This window comes from Macrotis lagotis, chromosome 7, assembly GCF_037893015.1.
Source record: "Macrotis lagotis isolate mMagLag1 chromosome 7, bilby.v1.9.chrom.fasta, whole genome shotgun sequence".
Classification (NCBI taxonomy): domain Eukaryota; kingdom Metazoa; phylum Chordata; class Mammalia; order Peramelemorphia; family Peramelidae; genus Macrotis; species Macrotis lagotis.
This window is the reverse complement of record NC_133664.1, coordinates 10,169,064-10,185,274: the sequence shown is the minus strand read 5'-3', so window position 1 is coordinate 10,185,274 and position 16,211 is coordinate 10,169,064. Positions and strand designations below refer to the sequence as shown.

The 16,211-nt window shown below is 38.9% G+C and overlaps 1 protein-coding gene across 6 annotated transcripts in view; it reads right to left on the bottom strand.

Moving 5' to 3' along the window:
• HDAC9 (histone deacetylase 9) overlaps positions 1-16,211 on the bottom strand; it is a 947,449-nt gene that overhangs the window by 128,076 nt on the left and 803,162 nt on the right. For all 6 annotated transcript variants that reach the window (XM_074195439.1, XM_074195435.1, XM_074195433.1 and 3 more), the window contains one exon: positions 7,038-7,156. In XM_074195439.1, the coding sequence (XP_074051540.1) occupies positions 7,038-7,156 (119 nt within the window). The remainder of the gene's footprint in view (positions 1-7,037; positions 7,157-16,211) is intronic.

The following is a 16,211-nucleotide window of genomic DNA, read 5'->3' as shown; positions in this document are numbered from 1 at the left end:
CTGAATGAGCAAGTTACACTGTGAAGGGAATAGTATTTCATGAAAATGTAAAGCAGAAAAACTCTGAGGTTGCCTTTTATTTCAAAAATTCTGAGATGCCACACTTATTTTATCCTTTTAGTTTTGTTCTCGGGGAAATATTAGGGGGGGGATAAGAATGAAATCGGCTGAGATTTAAAATGTCTATTGGCTGAGATTTTAAACTGCCAGAAATGTAAGTGGCAAAAGTCTCCATACTAAACCATTCTATCCAAATTTTATAGCACAATTAAAAAAACTGACAGTCCACTCAGTACTCCTAGGGCAAAGGTTGCCTGCATCCTTTCTTTCCAAAGGAAATCCTGGTCTGGGCTTGGCTGGCCCCAGTCAGGAATCAACTCAGGACTGAATGAGTTAAGTGATACCAGAAACCTTACACTACAGATGGAAAGTATTCTTCTGTAATTTTGTATCTGGGTCATCATCCAATATAAGGAAACAGGCAATCAAAAGAGAAAGAACAGAGGAGCAGTAAGAAGGAAATTTATAGTGCCTATTTAAGTTAACTGAATATTTTTCATCTCATTGTTAAAAATAATCCCCAACACCCAGAATTGTTCCTTTATCTATGTACTTTGGTGAAGTTTAAAAAAATGATTCATGCAGTTACTCTGTTTCTTGTGGATAACTTAGATATGCATTTAAATGTTATGAGGCGCTGATACAGAATCTATATCTGCCTCCTTTCTGACTTCTAGTAAGCCCTCTTTGCCTACCAGTCCAATCAAGAAATTCATTGGAAGTGAGGGGGAAGGTCCTTGATTAATTTTGGTTGACTCTGCTCTGAACAATGGGGACATATTGATAGGGATCTGGAATCATGTCGAAAAGTCCTTTTTTATCATGAAAAAGTTCAAGTCAGAAACTCAAGAATCCCTTTGAAATGTAATAGTTTCCATTTCTAAAGAGGACTTCTCAGAAAATTAATAAGATCTGGAAGAAGACTAGTCTTGGAGTCAGGAAGACCTGGATTTAAATTCCAATTCAGAAAATTATGGCAAGGCAGCCCTGGGAAAGTCACTTAATGTCTCAACATCTTGGTTTCCTGGGGATGTACGTGTTTACATGTAAACTTTGTGCGTGTAAATGGTCACGTTGAATTATGAAATCATTTCAGCATTATATACATACACGTATCTCAATATATTTGTATGTGTTCATGCATAAAGATGACCAGGGACATATGGTAAGGGGTGAGGGGGAGCAGGTGAGACTCAGTTCTGCCTCACCACAAGTCCCTGAATATAATGGGAAAAGAGATATACAGAGACACAGGACACACACACACACACACACAGAGGGGGAGAGAGAGAGAGAGAGAGAGAGAGAGAGAGAGAGAGAGAGAGAGAGAGAGAGAGAGAGAGAGAGAGAGAGAGGAAGAAGAAGGAATCATGGGTACATAAAAAAGAGTCAAAAGAAAAATCTCATTGGTTTGGAATAGAATGAGTGATTCTTAGCCACATAGTGGTTTGGCCTTCGTTATTGAAGAAGACCATGACATCAGGGAGGTGAGATCATGACAAGCAAAAGAATTAGATTGGTGGTGGGCTGGGCTGAGTCCCCAGCCTCACTTTCTCCTCCAGAGTCATCTGGGTCCAATGGTCAGATAGGAATCAGGATGACTGAACATGAGGAAGTCAGGCTGAAGTGGCTTGCCCAAGGTCACATAGCTAGTAAGTGTCTGAGGTTGGATTTGAACTCCAGTACTCCTTACTCCAAGGCCAGTGATCTATCTACTGTGCAGTCACATAGTGAATTAGAATAAACACCATATTAGGAAATAAGAGACCTGAATTTGCTCTTGGATCTGCAGCTACTGAGATGTGTAACCTCAGAGAAGTCACCTCCTTCTGGTGGTCTGGTTTTTATTTCTTCATCTGTAGAATAAAGAGATTGGCTGGAAGGTTTTTTTTTTTAATTTTTTATTTTGTAATTTTATTATTTTTAATTTTTTAGGTTTTTTTGCAAGGCAAATGGGGTTAAGTGGCTTGCCCAAGGCCATACTGCTAGGTAATTATTAAGTGTCTGAGGTCAAATTTGAACTCAGGTCCTCCTGACTCCAGGGCCCGTGCTCTATCCACTATGCAACCTAGCCTCCCCTCTGAAAGGTTTTTTAATTCCCTCCTAACTATAATGTGATCTGTGTTAATGTACCGATATTCCATGGCTCAGCACCAGAACCATCTCCCCCCCAATCAAATCATTTCTCTTTGGTTTAAATTGACCCAGTCCAGAATTACTCTTCAAACTTTTAGAGCCTAGCTGGAATATAGTTTGTTTGAAGGAGTCTAAATTCCCTGCAAACAAAAAAGATAACAAAGGGAAAAAGAGTGGTCAGAACAAATTTGTTCCCAGTCCACTACAAAGGCAATGCAGATAAAGCACGCAAATAACTCACAGGAGCTCATAGATAAAAATGCTCCAATCACTCCCTGTGAGTTCCATGTTTTCCTGAGATTCTAAAATACTCTAAGCTCATAGTTACATGATGTGTTTTATGGAAGGGGAAATGAACCATGGATTTCTAGTGGGAAAATCCCATGATTTTCTGGTGAGTCCTCCCATATCCCTTCATATTCATATGGACATCTAGATTTTATGGTACTCCCCTAAGGATGTTTTACTCCTATGGAAGTAGCCCCACCCCACCCCCAAGTTATCCACCTAGGTGCCGGGTCTTATGGTAGTACTGTAGGACTTGAGTTCTTCCCCAAAGGGAAAAAACCCACTAACTTAGAGTTGCTAGAGAGATGAGATGTCTTTGCAGAAGAATTGAACTGGCAAAAACCAACAACCAAAACCTGGGCAATTACTAAGGGCAAAGGCAACTGTTTTTGCCTACTTTTATCTGATATAGACTTTCATGCTTCTCCACATTAGCCTCCTCTAGGTTCCTCTTCTATTAATTTGAGTTTAGTGTTGTCCAAAACCTTCCTTTTCTCCCCAGAAAAATTCCCCTACTGTTACCAAAAAGCTGGATTCTAGAATTTTAATCTTGGAATTATTGGCAATCACCAAAGTTAATAATGCTCAAGTAATTATCCTCTCCTCTATGCAGTAGGTTGGTGATTAGGAATTCTCAACTCTCCAGAAGACTAGAATCCTAATAATCATATGGATACTCTTTTTGTAGTTTCCATTTTTACTCAGGGTCCTCAATTCTTCAAAACTGGGGCCAGGGTTATGGAATCCAGAATTATCTACCCAGGTCTCCTGGGTAAAAATAATGAAGATGTTTCATGCATTCCTGTGCCCTATTTTCTCTCACTTAATCCAATTTTGCTCCTATCTCTGCTGTGCTCTAGTCTGCCCTTTCAAATGGGAGAAAGACCTGAGTATACAATTGACAATAGTCTTCACTTGATCATCCCAAAGGAGGGTTCTTCTCATAATTGAAAATCCCCATTAGTGTATGAGGAAACCACTCCATTAGCAATGATCCAGATTCCTGTCCCTCCTATGCATACCCTTCATGGGAAGTCACAAATGAGAATTCCAGATTCCCTATCTGTAAACTCAAGATAATCCAGATACTCTCCTAATCAGCCCTTAGTAGTCATCAGTAGTCTTCAACAAGGTGTCAAAGGGTGAATTCACACCCTCTATTGGCAGATAATTTCAAGTTACCACTAAAGGCTTAGTAAATAGAACAGAGGACTCTATTGCCAAGCACCAGGATTCTTTTTTAGGCAGCTACTTTCTTTTTTTGTTTTTCAGCTTATTTTCTCATTTAAAAATCAAACTGTCTATGTCTTTTTAGTTGACATGTATTTATTTTTTCTCCCTCTTACCTCCCCTGCTTTTTCTTGTAGTTACTCATGTTACTAAGTGATGTTAACATAACCATCAGAACTCTATTTCCTCCAAAGCAATTAATTGTGAAGAATTCATTTATAGCTTACAACAACCCAGGTTATCCCAGTCCCTTCTGCCACTTTTGACTAGAGAATAAATGGTGAACACTAGAGATAGAAATAACCATGATAATAGGAAAAAGAAAGGATTGTTGGTGTAAAGAGTTTTGAGTAGACAAATGGCCATCCAAGTGAAAGCACTGTTTTTCCACATCCTCTTGCATTCTATAATTGATGGATTTGTCACATGTGGAGAAGGGAAATGTGAGCAACACGGCTTAACTCTACCAGGAAGTCTGAGTGAAAGTTTAAAATGGTGCTACATGTATAATTTTTGTGGGTCGCTATAACCCATTAGTTCACACTTACTCTGATGGGGGGGGAGGGCAAGGAGATCATAGAAATCCAGACAGTTTTAGAAGGTGAATGCCCTTCTAGTCTAAGGATGCAGAGAGCAACTTGGACTTTTAGCTCCATGAGAAGTTGAGTTACTATTGTGAAATCTGTATAATTTGGTTCCCTAGATTTTTAGAAACCAATTTGTTTTGGTGAAGGAAACAATATCACAGAATGTCAACAAAGTTTATACCAGGCAAAAAGGAGGAGCTCCCAATGCCCTGGGAGGTTGCCAGTAGTTCCTAATGTCCTTAATTTTTGAGTCTGAGCCATAGTGGTAAAAGAGGCAGCATTTGGCTTTGACATGAAAATAAACATGGAAAGGATGAAAAGTAGTATATGCCAATTAACAATGGCTATAATTCAAAAGCAGATAGAATAATCTTTCCATTTGCACTCCCATATGACCTCTTAAACCACCCACAGTTCTGAACTCCCAATGCCCAATAACCACTTAATGAAAAACCCTTTTTGGTTGGGATTACTGGATTTTTAAAGTGACCCTTGGGAAAATTTTCCTCAAGTTTTTCTACAGCCTAGCAATGAGTAAGATCTGGCAGTTTCCTCCATCAATTAGTCAATGGTCAAATAACATTTAATATATGAATATAATAAGAAGAGGCAATAGGTTATAAGTGTTCTGGGCTTGCATCTGGAAGACCAGAATACAAATCTTGATGTAGACACTTACTAGCTGTGTGACCCTTACTAATTGCTTACCCTTAGACTTGGTTTCCGCATCTGCAGAAGGAGATAGTTAGATTTTATGATCTCCAAGGTCTGTTCCAATTCAAAATCTATGATTCTATGACTGTTATTGTATCATAAGAAACAATTAACTGGAAAATATAGAGATGCAAAGAAAGATTTTTGTGAACTTATACATAGAGAAAGAAGCAGAACCTAGAACCAATTTACAAAATATCTATACCAAGGTAAATGGAAAGAAGAACAAGAAAAACAAAATTGGAAAAAAGCAACTTATAATGAACAGGAAGAAAGATGATCCAAGGGAAGAGAAATATAATTTTAACCTTTTTTTTAGCTTTTTTTTTGCAAGGCAGCAGGGTTAAGTGGCTTGCCCAAGCCCACACAGCTAGGTCATTATTAAGTGTCTAAGGTTGGATTTGACTCCAGGACTGATGCTCTATCCACGGTGCCACCTAGCCGCCCCCGATTTTAACCTTTTTTGCTGAGGTGAAAGACTATAGGTGTGGAATGTGCCAATAAATCCACAGCGGCTGCATCAGTGGATTTGGCTGAACCCACTGTGTCTAACTCTTGTTATTCTTTGTTACTTGGGTTGACTCAGTGGAAAGAAGAGATGATCAGAAATGAAGGATTTTTGTTTTAAAAAATATGTCAATAAAAACTAATCTCACAAAAATGATATTGATCTCTATCTTTAACCAAAAGAAAAGTGGTTCTATTCGTCTTCCTCTTACATTAAAACATCCAAAGCAAATGGTAGAACTGGGGTGGGGGTAGGGTAAATTGGTGGGGATTGCCAATTGAGATTTGAATGCAACTTGGCAGGCAGCTAATAAACAATCCCAGCCCATGCCTTCAAGCTACTTTTGAGAAATAAGCTTTTTACAACTGTCTCCCTTGGCAAGGAAACAGAGTTGAAGATAGACATTTACTCAGAGCCTGAGGGATGTTCTGAGAGATGAATGGGAAGGAGCATCTTTTCTCCATTTCCTTCTTGGCTCTCCATGTGTTTTGCATTGTTTGTGTTTATCTCAAGATGATGTAAAATACTATTCTGGGGGGTCAATTATTCCAAAGTCTTGACCCCAAGACAAGGGCATTGGCACTGAAAAGTGTGGCTTCCATCTAAATTGTGTTCTGTGGGATAAAAAGGTCACAGGACGCCTTGATTGTAGAAACCAGATCAATTATTGTTTTTCCAGAGTGAGTAATTATGAAGTCTAGTTCTTTATATTACTGAGGTGGTGTCCCTCAATAGGTTCCCCGTAGAAGGATGCTGCTGTGAACAGACAATGAACAAATTCTGATGGGATGTTACAAAGAGATCTGGGAGAACTCGATGGTCAGAAGCAACTGATGTACAGAGAAACCATGCCAATCCCTGTCCAGAAGAGAACAAACATTGGTAGCAATTGAGTTCTTTTGCTCTGTGACATGAACACAACATTTTGGAAACCATTTTCTCCCAATTTTGGGACTTGTCATCTTGTTCATCTCACAGTGAAGATTTGGCTAGTTTTATTAGAAATATACTTTGTTTTGGATGATCTCTCTCTTTCTCTCTGCCTTTCACTGTCTCCCTCTCTCTATTTCTATCTCTGTCTCTCTGACTCTTATCTCTGTCTGTCTCCCTTTTCCCTTTCATATGCTTATTTCTAAGCACTTAATTCGATCTAGATAGGGTATAGCTTATCAATGTTCCAGGGCTTCATGCCCCTGTACACACACACACACACACACACACACACACACACACACACACACACATACACACACATAGTACTGTGTTCTTTGGAAGTCAGTTGGCTAGCCATGGATTAGCTTCCTGATTGTGCCTCCCTCTAGGATACTAAAAATTTGAGATTCCCACACATATAGAAAGAATGATGAGTTGCTTGGAGCAATGAGCAGCCTCATTGGAATTGTTTGAAAATATTTCACACAATTTGCTTGCTTCAAGTAAATCTCAGTTCCAAATCAGGGATTTGCTCTCCCCAAAGGCCCAGAAATAAGGACATGGCCAACTTTGATACTTACATTTTGCTGTTACTTTGTACCCTCCCAGTGGAGGGCTGTGGCCTTCCACAGCATCAAATCCCGCAGAAACGAGGACAAGATCTGGACCAAATTCTCTGGCAATGGGCATCACTACGGTTCTGCATGGGATAAATATAGCCAGTTACATATGGGAAGAACCAGAACCCCAAACAAACCTAGGGGATCTGCTCCTCAAGACATGGCTTAGCATAATTTCAAAAATTAGGAAAAGAATTTTTAAAAGGCGAAGTACATCAAAAAACCCACATTTCAATAATTCAAAATACCATTATTTTGGCATCTTATTCATCTTTTTTTTCTCTGCTCCCCAATTTTCTTTAAACAAGTAAAAAAACGAAATCCAGGTACTGTCTTAAATCTCTATTATTGCACCCACATCTGTGCCCATTTTATGCCCCTGCCTACAAAAGCTGCTTCTTCCAAAGGAGTGACTAATATTTTACAGAGAAATACTCCAAGTTTCAGTGGAAAACCGGCTCCAGTTAGGAAGAACTTGGTGTCAATTTGAACAGTAAATTTATTTGGGGAAAATGTTTGCTTTCCAAACTGAAAAAAAAAATTAAATATTTGTCATGGTGGGGGGTGACTATTGCAGAAGAAACACACACACACACACACACACACACACACACACACACACACACACACACACACACACACACACACAAAATTTCCTATAATCAAGTCCAGAGTCTATGATCAGGGGATTCAACTTCAGACAAAACTAGAAAGTGATGGCCGGGAATTGAGGACAGCACCCCCTCCTGGTTGTTCTTGGATAGGACATTCCTTCCTATGTTACCAACTTGTCAGGTTCCCTGACCCCTACTCCCCCCACTTCTTCAAAGAAGCATTTGTGGGAGAGGAGATAAAGGGATATCTGGGCTTTGCTCTGGTTGTTTTGATCTAAAATTGGAAAATTCCATCATTGGTCTAAGAAAATAAAATTACAACTCTACCTTCTCATTATGCCAGTGAAGTGATACACACCCCTTACTAAAATCATGTTGTGAGCATATATATATATATATATATATATTCAAATATATAGATAGCTAGGTAGTGCTGCAGTGGATAGAGTGCTAGACTTGGGAGTCCCAAAGGCCTGGATTCAAATTCTGTTCCTGGGCAAGTCACTTAATCTCTGGCTCAACTTCCTCAACTATAAAATTGGGATACTAATATCACCTACCTCTCAGAATTGTTGTAGTCAATAGGAAAATATTTGCAAGTATTTAATACAATGCCTGGAACATGGGTCTATATAATTGCTGTTATTATTACTATTATATACATATTAAAGTTTTAAAGGTAAATCTATTTAAAGTATTAATTTATTCTCATGACACCTAGATGCATAGATAAGAAGCAGTAACACCATTTCCAGTGACATAACCCTAATGGCTCCATATGTCTAGGTTGTACTCTCTCCTCACCTCCATTTCTTAGAATTTTAGCTTCTAATATTAACATGACCAGCTGCCAACTACTTGTCATTTCTACCTTCATCGAATTTCTCAAATGAATCTTCCCTCCACTCCTGCAGCCACAGCCTTATTTTGGGTTCTCATTACCTCTCATGTGGTCTTTTTTCAATGGTATCCTAATAAATCTCCTGACTCATCTCTCTCTTCTCCAGTCCATTCTGCAATCTGTTACCCAAGAGATTCTCCTCCAATAGAGGTCAGACAATATCAACTCTTTCCTCAGTGGGCTCCAGTGGCTCCCTCTCACCTCTGAGGCCAAATAGATGGTCCTCCTTTTGAGCCTTAAGGTCTTTACAATTTGACCCTTTCCTGTCTTTCCAGTCTTCTTCATTTTATTGACCCCATCTAGGCAGATATTTGGCTTTGCTGGACCACTGGTAATTCTTCAAACATTAGGCATCATCTTCTGCTCCCATGGTTGTCCACTATGATGGGAATGTTTGTCTCTTCCCTCCTCTTTCTTAGTTTCTCCGACTTCCTTTAAGGCTCAGCTCATATCTCATATCCCTCCTTCAGTGAGAGGCTTTGTCTTGTTTCTCCCAGTTTTTGACTTTCAGACTTGACTTCTGTTCTCTTCCCTTCACTTTCTCAAACCCCATTTGCTACCCCTACCCCTCCTTCTTCTCCTCTCTGTCTCTCATCCTCTTTTCCTCCCTCTCTCTCTCTACCCATCTCTCTATGTAGCTAGATAAATAAGTATTGTGTATTTATAAATATTCATATAACTAGATGTCATACATACATACTCACACATATATGTTCACAATTTGGTTCACACTCTCCCACACACATATATATCTACACAGATATATTTCTCTATATCTCGTTATTATCTCCTCCATTAAAGTGAGAGCTTCTTGAGGGGAAATAGTTTTCTTGTTTGTTGTTTTTTGTTTTGCCTTTCTTTGTACCTCAGACACAGTGATCTGCTTCACTTATGGGAAGAACTCAGTAAGTACTGGGTTCTCAATCGACTAACAATGGCAATGAGAAGTTGCCTTATATTTTCCTTCCTCTGCACGACCAAAGATTGTGAACAGAAATACTGTTTCAATACAATCCCCATTCCCATTATCTCCTATTTTTGACATAGCTTCACCTTCTCTCCAATGCAGTGCATACAGACATGCTCACACACACACACACACACACACACACACACACACAAAACTCTTCCTTTACTTCAAAAGACAGAACAACAGCTTGGGAAACTCCAGTAGGAATTCCCCAAAGAAATAATCCATTCATCTTTAGATCCACAAGGAATCCATGTGACTTTGGTCATTTAGTGTAAGATCTTGGAAAATACATGACCTTTCCTTCAAATACAACTAGCCCCAAATCCCAGTCCATAGGCTATTACCAGGGGACATGGTTCTCTTGATCAGTCTTCTTTCATTTTATACTCTGGGGACTAAGTGTGTGAGAAGGATGCTCCTACTGCTTATCCCACAATCATCATCTAGTCAAGTAGTCAGTTGTGTTTATCCCCCATTTGATTGAGGACATTGAATAATTCTGTCTTTTAAGCAAGATGACTAGAAAGAAAACACCAATATGGCCATTCCCATGAAGGTGACAGGTAGTGTTGGACCTAGGAGGAGGTTTCAACATAGTGGCATAAGAAAAGAAAGCTATTTTCCCATTGATTTATAAGCATCAGTCAAAGTTCGAGGAGGTCTGCTACAACAGAACTATCACTGTCCCCAGAGTCAGGTGATACAGGTTCAAATTCTGCTTCTGACTTAATTGCTCAGAGCAACAATGACTCACCACCATTATTTTGAGCCCTTTCCCTCAGGCCCCTTCTACCAGATTCTGTTCTAATGATTCATAGCAGGGAAGAGGGATTCTCAGGTGTCAGAATGTAAGCCCTAGGCAGGTCTTCCTCTTTCAGAAATCTTCCAAGTGGAAACCCATCATGAACAGCATGTCTGTGAGAGGAAGACCTGTATACCTTGAAAGAGGTTCATCTTCAGATTGTCCTACAGACAATAAAAGTGTTGGCCACAGAAATGCTTAAAGTCTACTTAGAATTCATTATCTATGATGGAATAGGAGAAAAGTACAATGACAAAATTACCAACCCATCAAGTGAAGTATGAGAATATGCTTTCGGATGAGCCCCTAAATTACCTCCATGCACAGTTCAGATAACTCAGATTCTGACCCAGTTATTTAGGATCAGGTCTTTGGAAACATTTATCTATCACAAATCAAGCACCAAGGACTGAGTTTCCACAACTCATTTAATCACATGCTGCAACATGAGGGACAGAATCACTCTTTTGGATGTCCAACAATTCATATGGGCCTGTGTTGATGAATGGTGCCATGGGTCATGCATCTGAAATGTTTTTCCACAAAGAGACAAAATGAACATTTCTAGCTATAGAAATTCCCGAATATTTCTGTTTTCTTCATGTTCCTTTCTTGTGAAATAGACTCAGTGGGCATCAGATATTAGTGCACAGGATCAGTATCTGGTAACAAAATGGGGGCAATGTTTAACACCCAGCTGATGACAAAGTCACATTCCAAAAACACTGTGATTGGCTACAATGTGAACCTGCATTTAATTAGATGAAGTTAGACATAATTGTGAAGTATTTACTCTTTAAAAAAAATTGGTTGGTGTAAAGAGGGGTCAGAGAGCTGTTCATCTGGAAAGCTCTGGGACTTTTGCTCAGCATGAGTCAACAGTGTCATATGGCAAAGTTGATCTTCTTAATTTCATTAAAGTGTAGAATGACTTGGCTTCTTTAACTCTGAATCAGTTGATATGTGTCTTCCCAAGATTCCCCGCTACTGACATCTTTGTTATGTATTCTGTCTCATTCATGTACTACTCTATAGGCACTTCATTGATAGACCAGAATTGCCAGCAGTTAAATGCTGCCTAGGTTCACTGCCTCCTCTTCTGGTCATTCCACATCTGGATTGTTTCATTGTTCTGGGCACCACATTTAGGACTTCAACAATCACAGGTAGAGGGTCCTACGGAGATCAACTCAAGAAATTGGATTATTTGTCCTACAAAACAAAGACTTGGCAGGAGAAGGCAGGTAGGATGGGAATAAGCAGGAGAGATGTTTCCCAGTACCTGAAGGGTATATTGTGAAAAGGGGATGGTGACTGTGTTTCAAATGTGCTGTAGAGACACTGAAAAAGTACTGAAGTTGGAGTCACTGGACCAAAGTTCATATCCTACTCTGATACTTATTGCCTATATGACTCGGGTGATCTTCCCTATCCTCTCAGAGACTTAGTTTCCTCAATTCCAACATAAAGAGTTCAGAGTAGATGAATCTTTGAAGTCCCTTCCAGAATGAGATATATAACAATCTTGTGAAGATTCCTCTTTAGGCAAACAGATGGCCCCCTGTTCTAGACATCACATGGGCATTGTACCAGCTTAGTGATAGCTCCAAACCCCTAAGCCCAAATCAATTTTCAGTCTCAGTCTCCCAAGAAGAGGCATGAGTCTTGCATTTTACTTTTAAAAGATATACTCAAGTGAAGAAATACAGAAAGACCTCTTTCCAAGATGACTATAACTCATTAATCAATCCTCTTAGGGTCAAGGCTATGAATTATTTCTAATTCCCTCTAACTGTTATATTATCTAGTCTGGCTCTCTTCATCTTGGCAACAAAGATATTATGAAAATCTTTTCCAAACATCATGATGAAATCCAAATATCTATGACCAAGACTTCCTGATGTCACGGAAAGGTTAGTGACCTATTTAAAAATTAAATCACCTTTGTCTCTCCTGCCCTATTATTGATGAAGCTATGCTGATATTCAGAAATCAGTTTACTTTTATAAATGTTAATTCAGCACTCCTTTAATAACTAATACTAAAGTATTGGGTTTTTCAGAGATAAGCTCTATAACTTGTCCATAGAAGGCTCTACCTTTTTCTTAAATTTGAAAATGAAAATACTACTCACCTTCAGTACTTCAATATCTTTCCCATTCTCCAATCTTTCTAAAGTTCACCCAGAAATCACATCTAACAGATCTTTCAGAACCCTAAATGTAATCTTTTCACTTCTTATTGTTTGGATTCATTAATAGTCTTAAGATACTCTCTTCCTATACTCTCACTGTTTTTGACTTTTAAGTCAAATTTACTAAATTACTAAATTTTGGAGAAGGAAGGAAGGAAAGAGGGAAGGAGGAGGGAAGGAGGGAGGAAGGACAGAATGTATAAAAAAGAAAAATATTTAGAAAGACTGAGAGGATGGGAAAGCATTTGTGATAATAAAAGATTTTATGTTTGAAATAACCAAGAATTCTTTAGAAGATATGGAAAAAGCTGATCATGACAATGGACTTAATTCAGGCAAAACATCGACCTAAGTCGACAGTCAATTTCCCCTCCAGGAGGACTATCAGATGTTTTCTGACATAAGAAGTTTGGAAACTTAATTTTGTGTCCATTTCTTGTTATTACATTTTTATCCCCCCCAAATCCCTAAAGAGGTTTGACTACCATAAAATCAGTAATAAGGCTTTTTATGCTTTGGATGGGGGTATAATGCAGGGTTTAGAATAGATATTGCCTTTCCCTTCACCCAATGAATAGGACAGAGTCTCCTTTTTGTAAAGTTTCAATAGTTGTACCTTTGGTCTTTTGACAAATGACTGCTTCCCATAAAATATTATTACATAAAGCCAATGGACCCCTGGATAAAAATTAAACTCAGTACCTTAATAAAATTCAATCTAGATTATAAAAAAAGGAAGAAAAGCATGTATGCTACAACAAATGAGTCTTAAGTTCATGTAATGCTTCTTTCAGAGAAGGAAGGTAGATCGCTGCAAGTTAATGAAGAAGGAATAGGAAAGGTCAAGTTTCTCTTTGAGTAAATGTGTTGTGGTTTATAGAATTCACAAAACAAATTACAGCATGACATCCTTCTCAAGGAACTGTTTGTGTCTTTGGAAAAAGTGTGTATGATTTTGGGTGAACTCTACCTTTTGATGTGGCCTTCCCTAAGTGGGCAGCATCATCGAGATTTTTTTGGTCCCCTTAATTGTGAAACACTATGAGAAGAACAGGATGCAAGGCAGGATTCATTTAGAAACTGAATCTCATAGCATGCCAGGAACGTCTGGCATAATCAGAAAGAGGAAGAGTAGATGGAAAAGGAAATGCTTTAGAATCACAATTGGGCTCTGGTTTATAGGGCTATCCTACCTCTGCCAAGAAGTCTGGTGCCATAGTCATGATGCCAGGTCTGTGGAGAACTGGGAAGGTAGCAAGACTGTTGCTCATTGAGTCAAGTGATAAAAATACATACTAATGGGTAAGGGGCTGGTTTCCTTCCAGAGAAGTTTGACCCTGAAAATATGCTCAAGACAACAAGATTATGACTAATTAAATAGCATTTGTTCCTTTTATGTTAGATAAAATCTTTCAGTTCAACAAGTAATGATTAAATGATTCAGCAGGGAAGACACTGTGCTATATGCCAGACATGGAATAGTGAAAATGTCAGTCTTTCCCCACAGCTGCTTACAGTCTAACAGTTATGTGAAAGAAATAGATACCTATGTAAGATTTACACATTGATGTATAGGGTCAGCATTTCATAGCAGATAGAAAATTGACTTTGGAGTGAGAAAATACTGGTTTTAAGTCTTTTCCTTACCAAATACTGTCTCTGTGAGCATATATGGAAACCAACGTGGGGTAAAAGTGCCAGTACTATGTGAGCAAGCTTTCTGATTGGGAAAGAGAAGGGCTAATGGGAATAGTCCCCCAGACTGGGCCCACTGTGACCCGTGTTGTAGTCTGCCTTTGATGTGACCCCAGATGGCTCACGGCTCACTGTTCCAGTTAACTCTCAGAGACTATGACTCTAATATCTCTAAGATATGCAATGGAAGAAATACCCTCACAGAAAGTTTCTTTCACCAATAACATCAAAGGTTTGTTTAAAATAACAAAGAAAAGAAAGCAATAGGAATACTGAAGACTTTTGAACAAGATAATGTAAGAACAATAGAAGACTGGGCAGCCATGCAAAAGATGGATTGGAGGGGGTAACACTGGAGGAAGGGAGATCAGTTATTGGCTATGGCAGCAGTCCAGGCAGAGGGTAATTTCAGGCAAATATAATGAGACCATATCCTAGAGTGGTGGATATGTGAGTGGGGTAGAAGGAAGAGGTTCTCAGAACCCCTAACACATATATAATTCCTCTTCACAGAGGCATGATATCGTCATCATACCCCAACAAGTCCACTTTTCTCCAGAGCAAATATCACTAGTTATTTTAGCCCAGTATCATATGACCCAGAATCAAGGCCCTTCTTCTTGAGGCAGAATAAAGACATAGAAAGAATTCTGGATTTGGAGTCAGAGGGACCGAGTTCAGTGATTGACTAGAACATTTTTGGCTTGCTTCTTCATTTTAAAAGGAGGATTAGAGCCGATGCCTCTTATGTTCCTCTCAGCTCAACATCTTTGGCTTTATGAACATCCTGCTTTCCCTTGGATCCTTTTCAGATTATCGAAGTCTTTCCTAAAATGTGACTTCCCAAACTAGAGGTTAAATACCAGATGCAGTTCAACCAAGGAAGGGTACAGGAGGACGAGCACCTCCATATTCCTGGAAACTACACAGTTCTTCGTGCTGACCAGGGTCAGTTGGGCTTTAGAGACTGTCACACTAGACTGTTGAGTCATGATGAGCCCATGATTTGCTCTACCTCCCCCCCCCAGGACTTTTTTGGACAGTTGGGAGTCTCACCATGCCTCCCTCATCTGTAAATGGAACGTTGATTAATGCACCCCGGCACAAGATTTTGTATTAATTCTCCTAATTTTCATCTATCTAGATGCAATCGGAATTTTATCCTGCTACAATCTTTTTTGGATCCTGACTGTCATCCAATATGTTGGCTATCCCTTGCAGTTTTGTGTTGTCTGCAAATTTGGAGAGCCTGACAATTAAGCCTTTTTCCAAGTACCTGATAAAATATGTCAAACCACATAGGAGGAAGCCTAGATTCTTGGGTTACTCCTCTGCAGACTTCCTGCCAACTTGACTTTGAACTATAACAATTACTCTTTCAGTCCAAAGTTCAGCCCCTCAAACTTCCTAATATCTGTCTTGTTGTACAAACATTAATGAGATAGATTTATAAGTGTCTTAGTCAAACACCTACCACTTAGTAGGCACTATTTAAATGTTAATTATAATAATGATTATGATGATCATTGCTGTTGTTGTTGGTGAACTTGTTACCTCTCCAAATTTTTAAAGAATATGTTTTCTGTCAAAGCATTTGTTAAAACATCTTATGTTGTTCTCATCAAATACTACCAACGCACTGCCAAAGCCTATTCCTAAAATCTCTCACAAAAGAAAATCAGGTTAGTTTGGAATGTCTTGATCTTGATACAGTCATACTGGCTCTTCGCAGTCTATCACTGTTCCATTTTTGGAGATGTTCACCAATCACCTCTTTAATAAAAGCTCCAGGAATTTCTAGGAATTTTAATAGGTCTATGGTTTGCTGGCCTAAATCTGCTCCTAAACTTCAAAATTATGACATTCAAACTTAGAATGTCTTCTAGGATCTCTCTTTTTCTTCACAATTTTTCAAATATCATTGAGAGTGAGTCAGCAATCGTAGATGTAGCACTG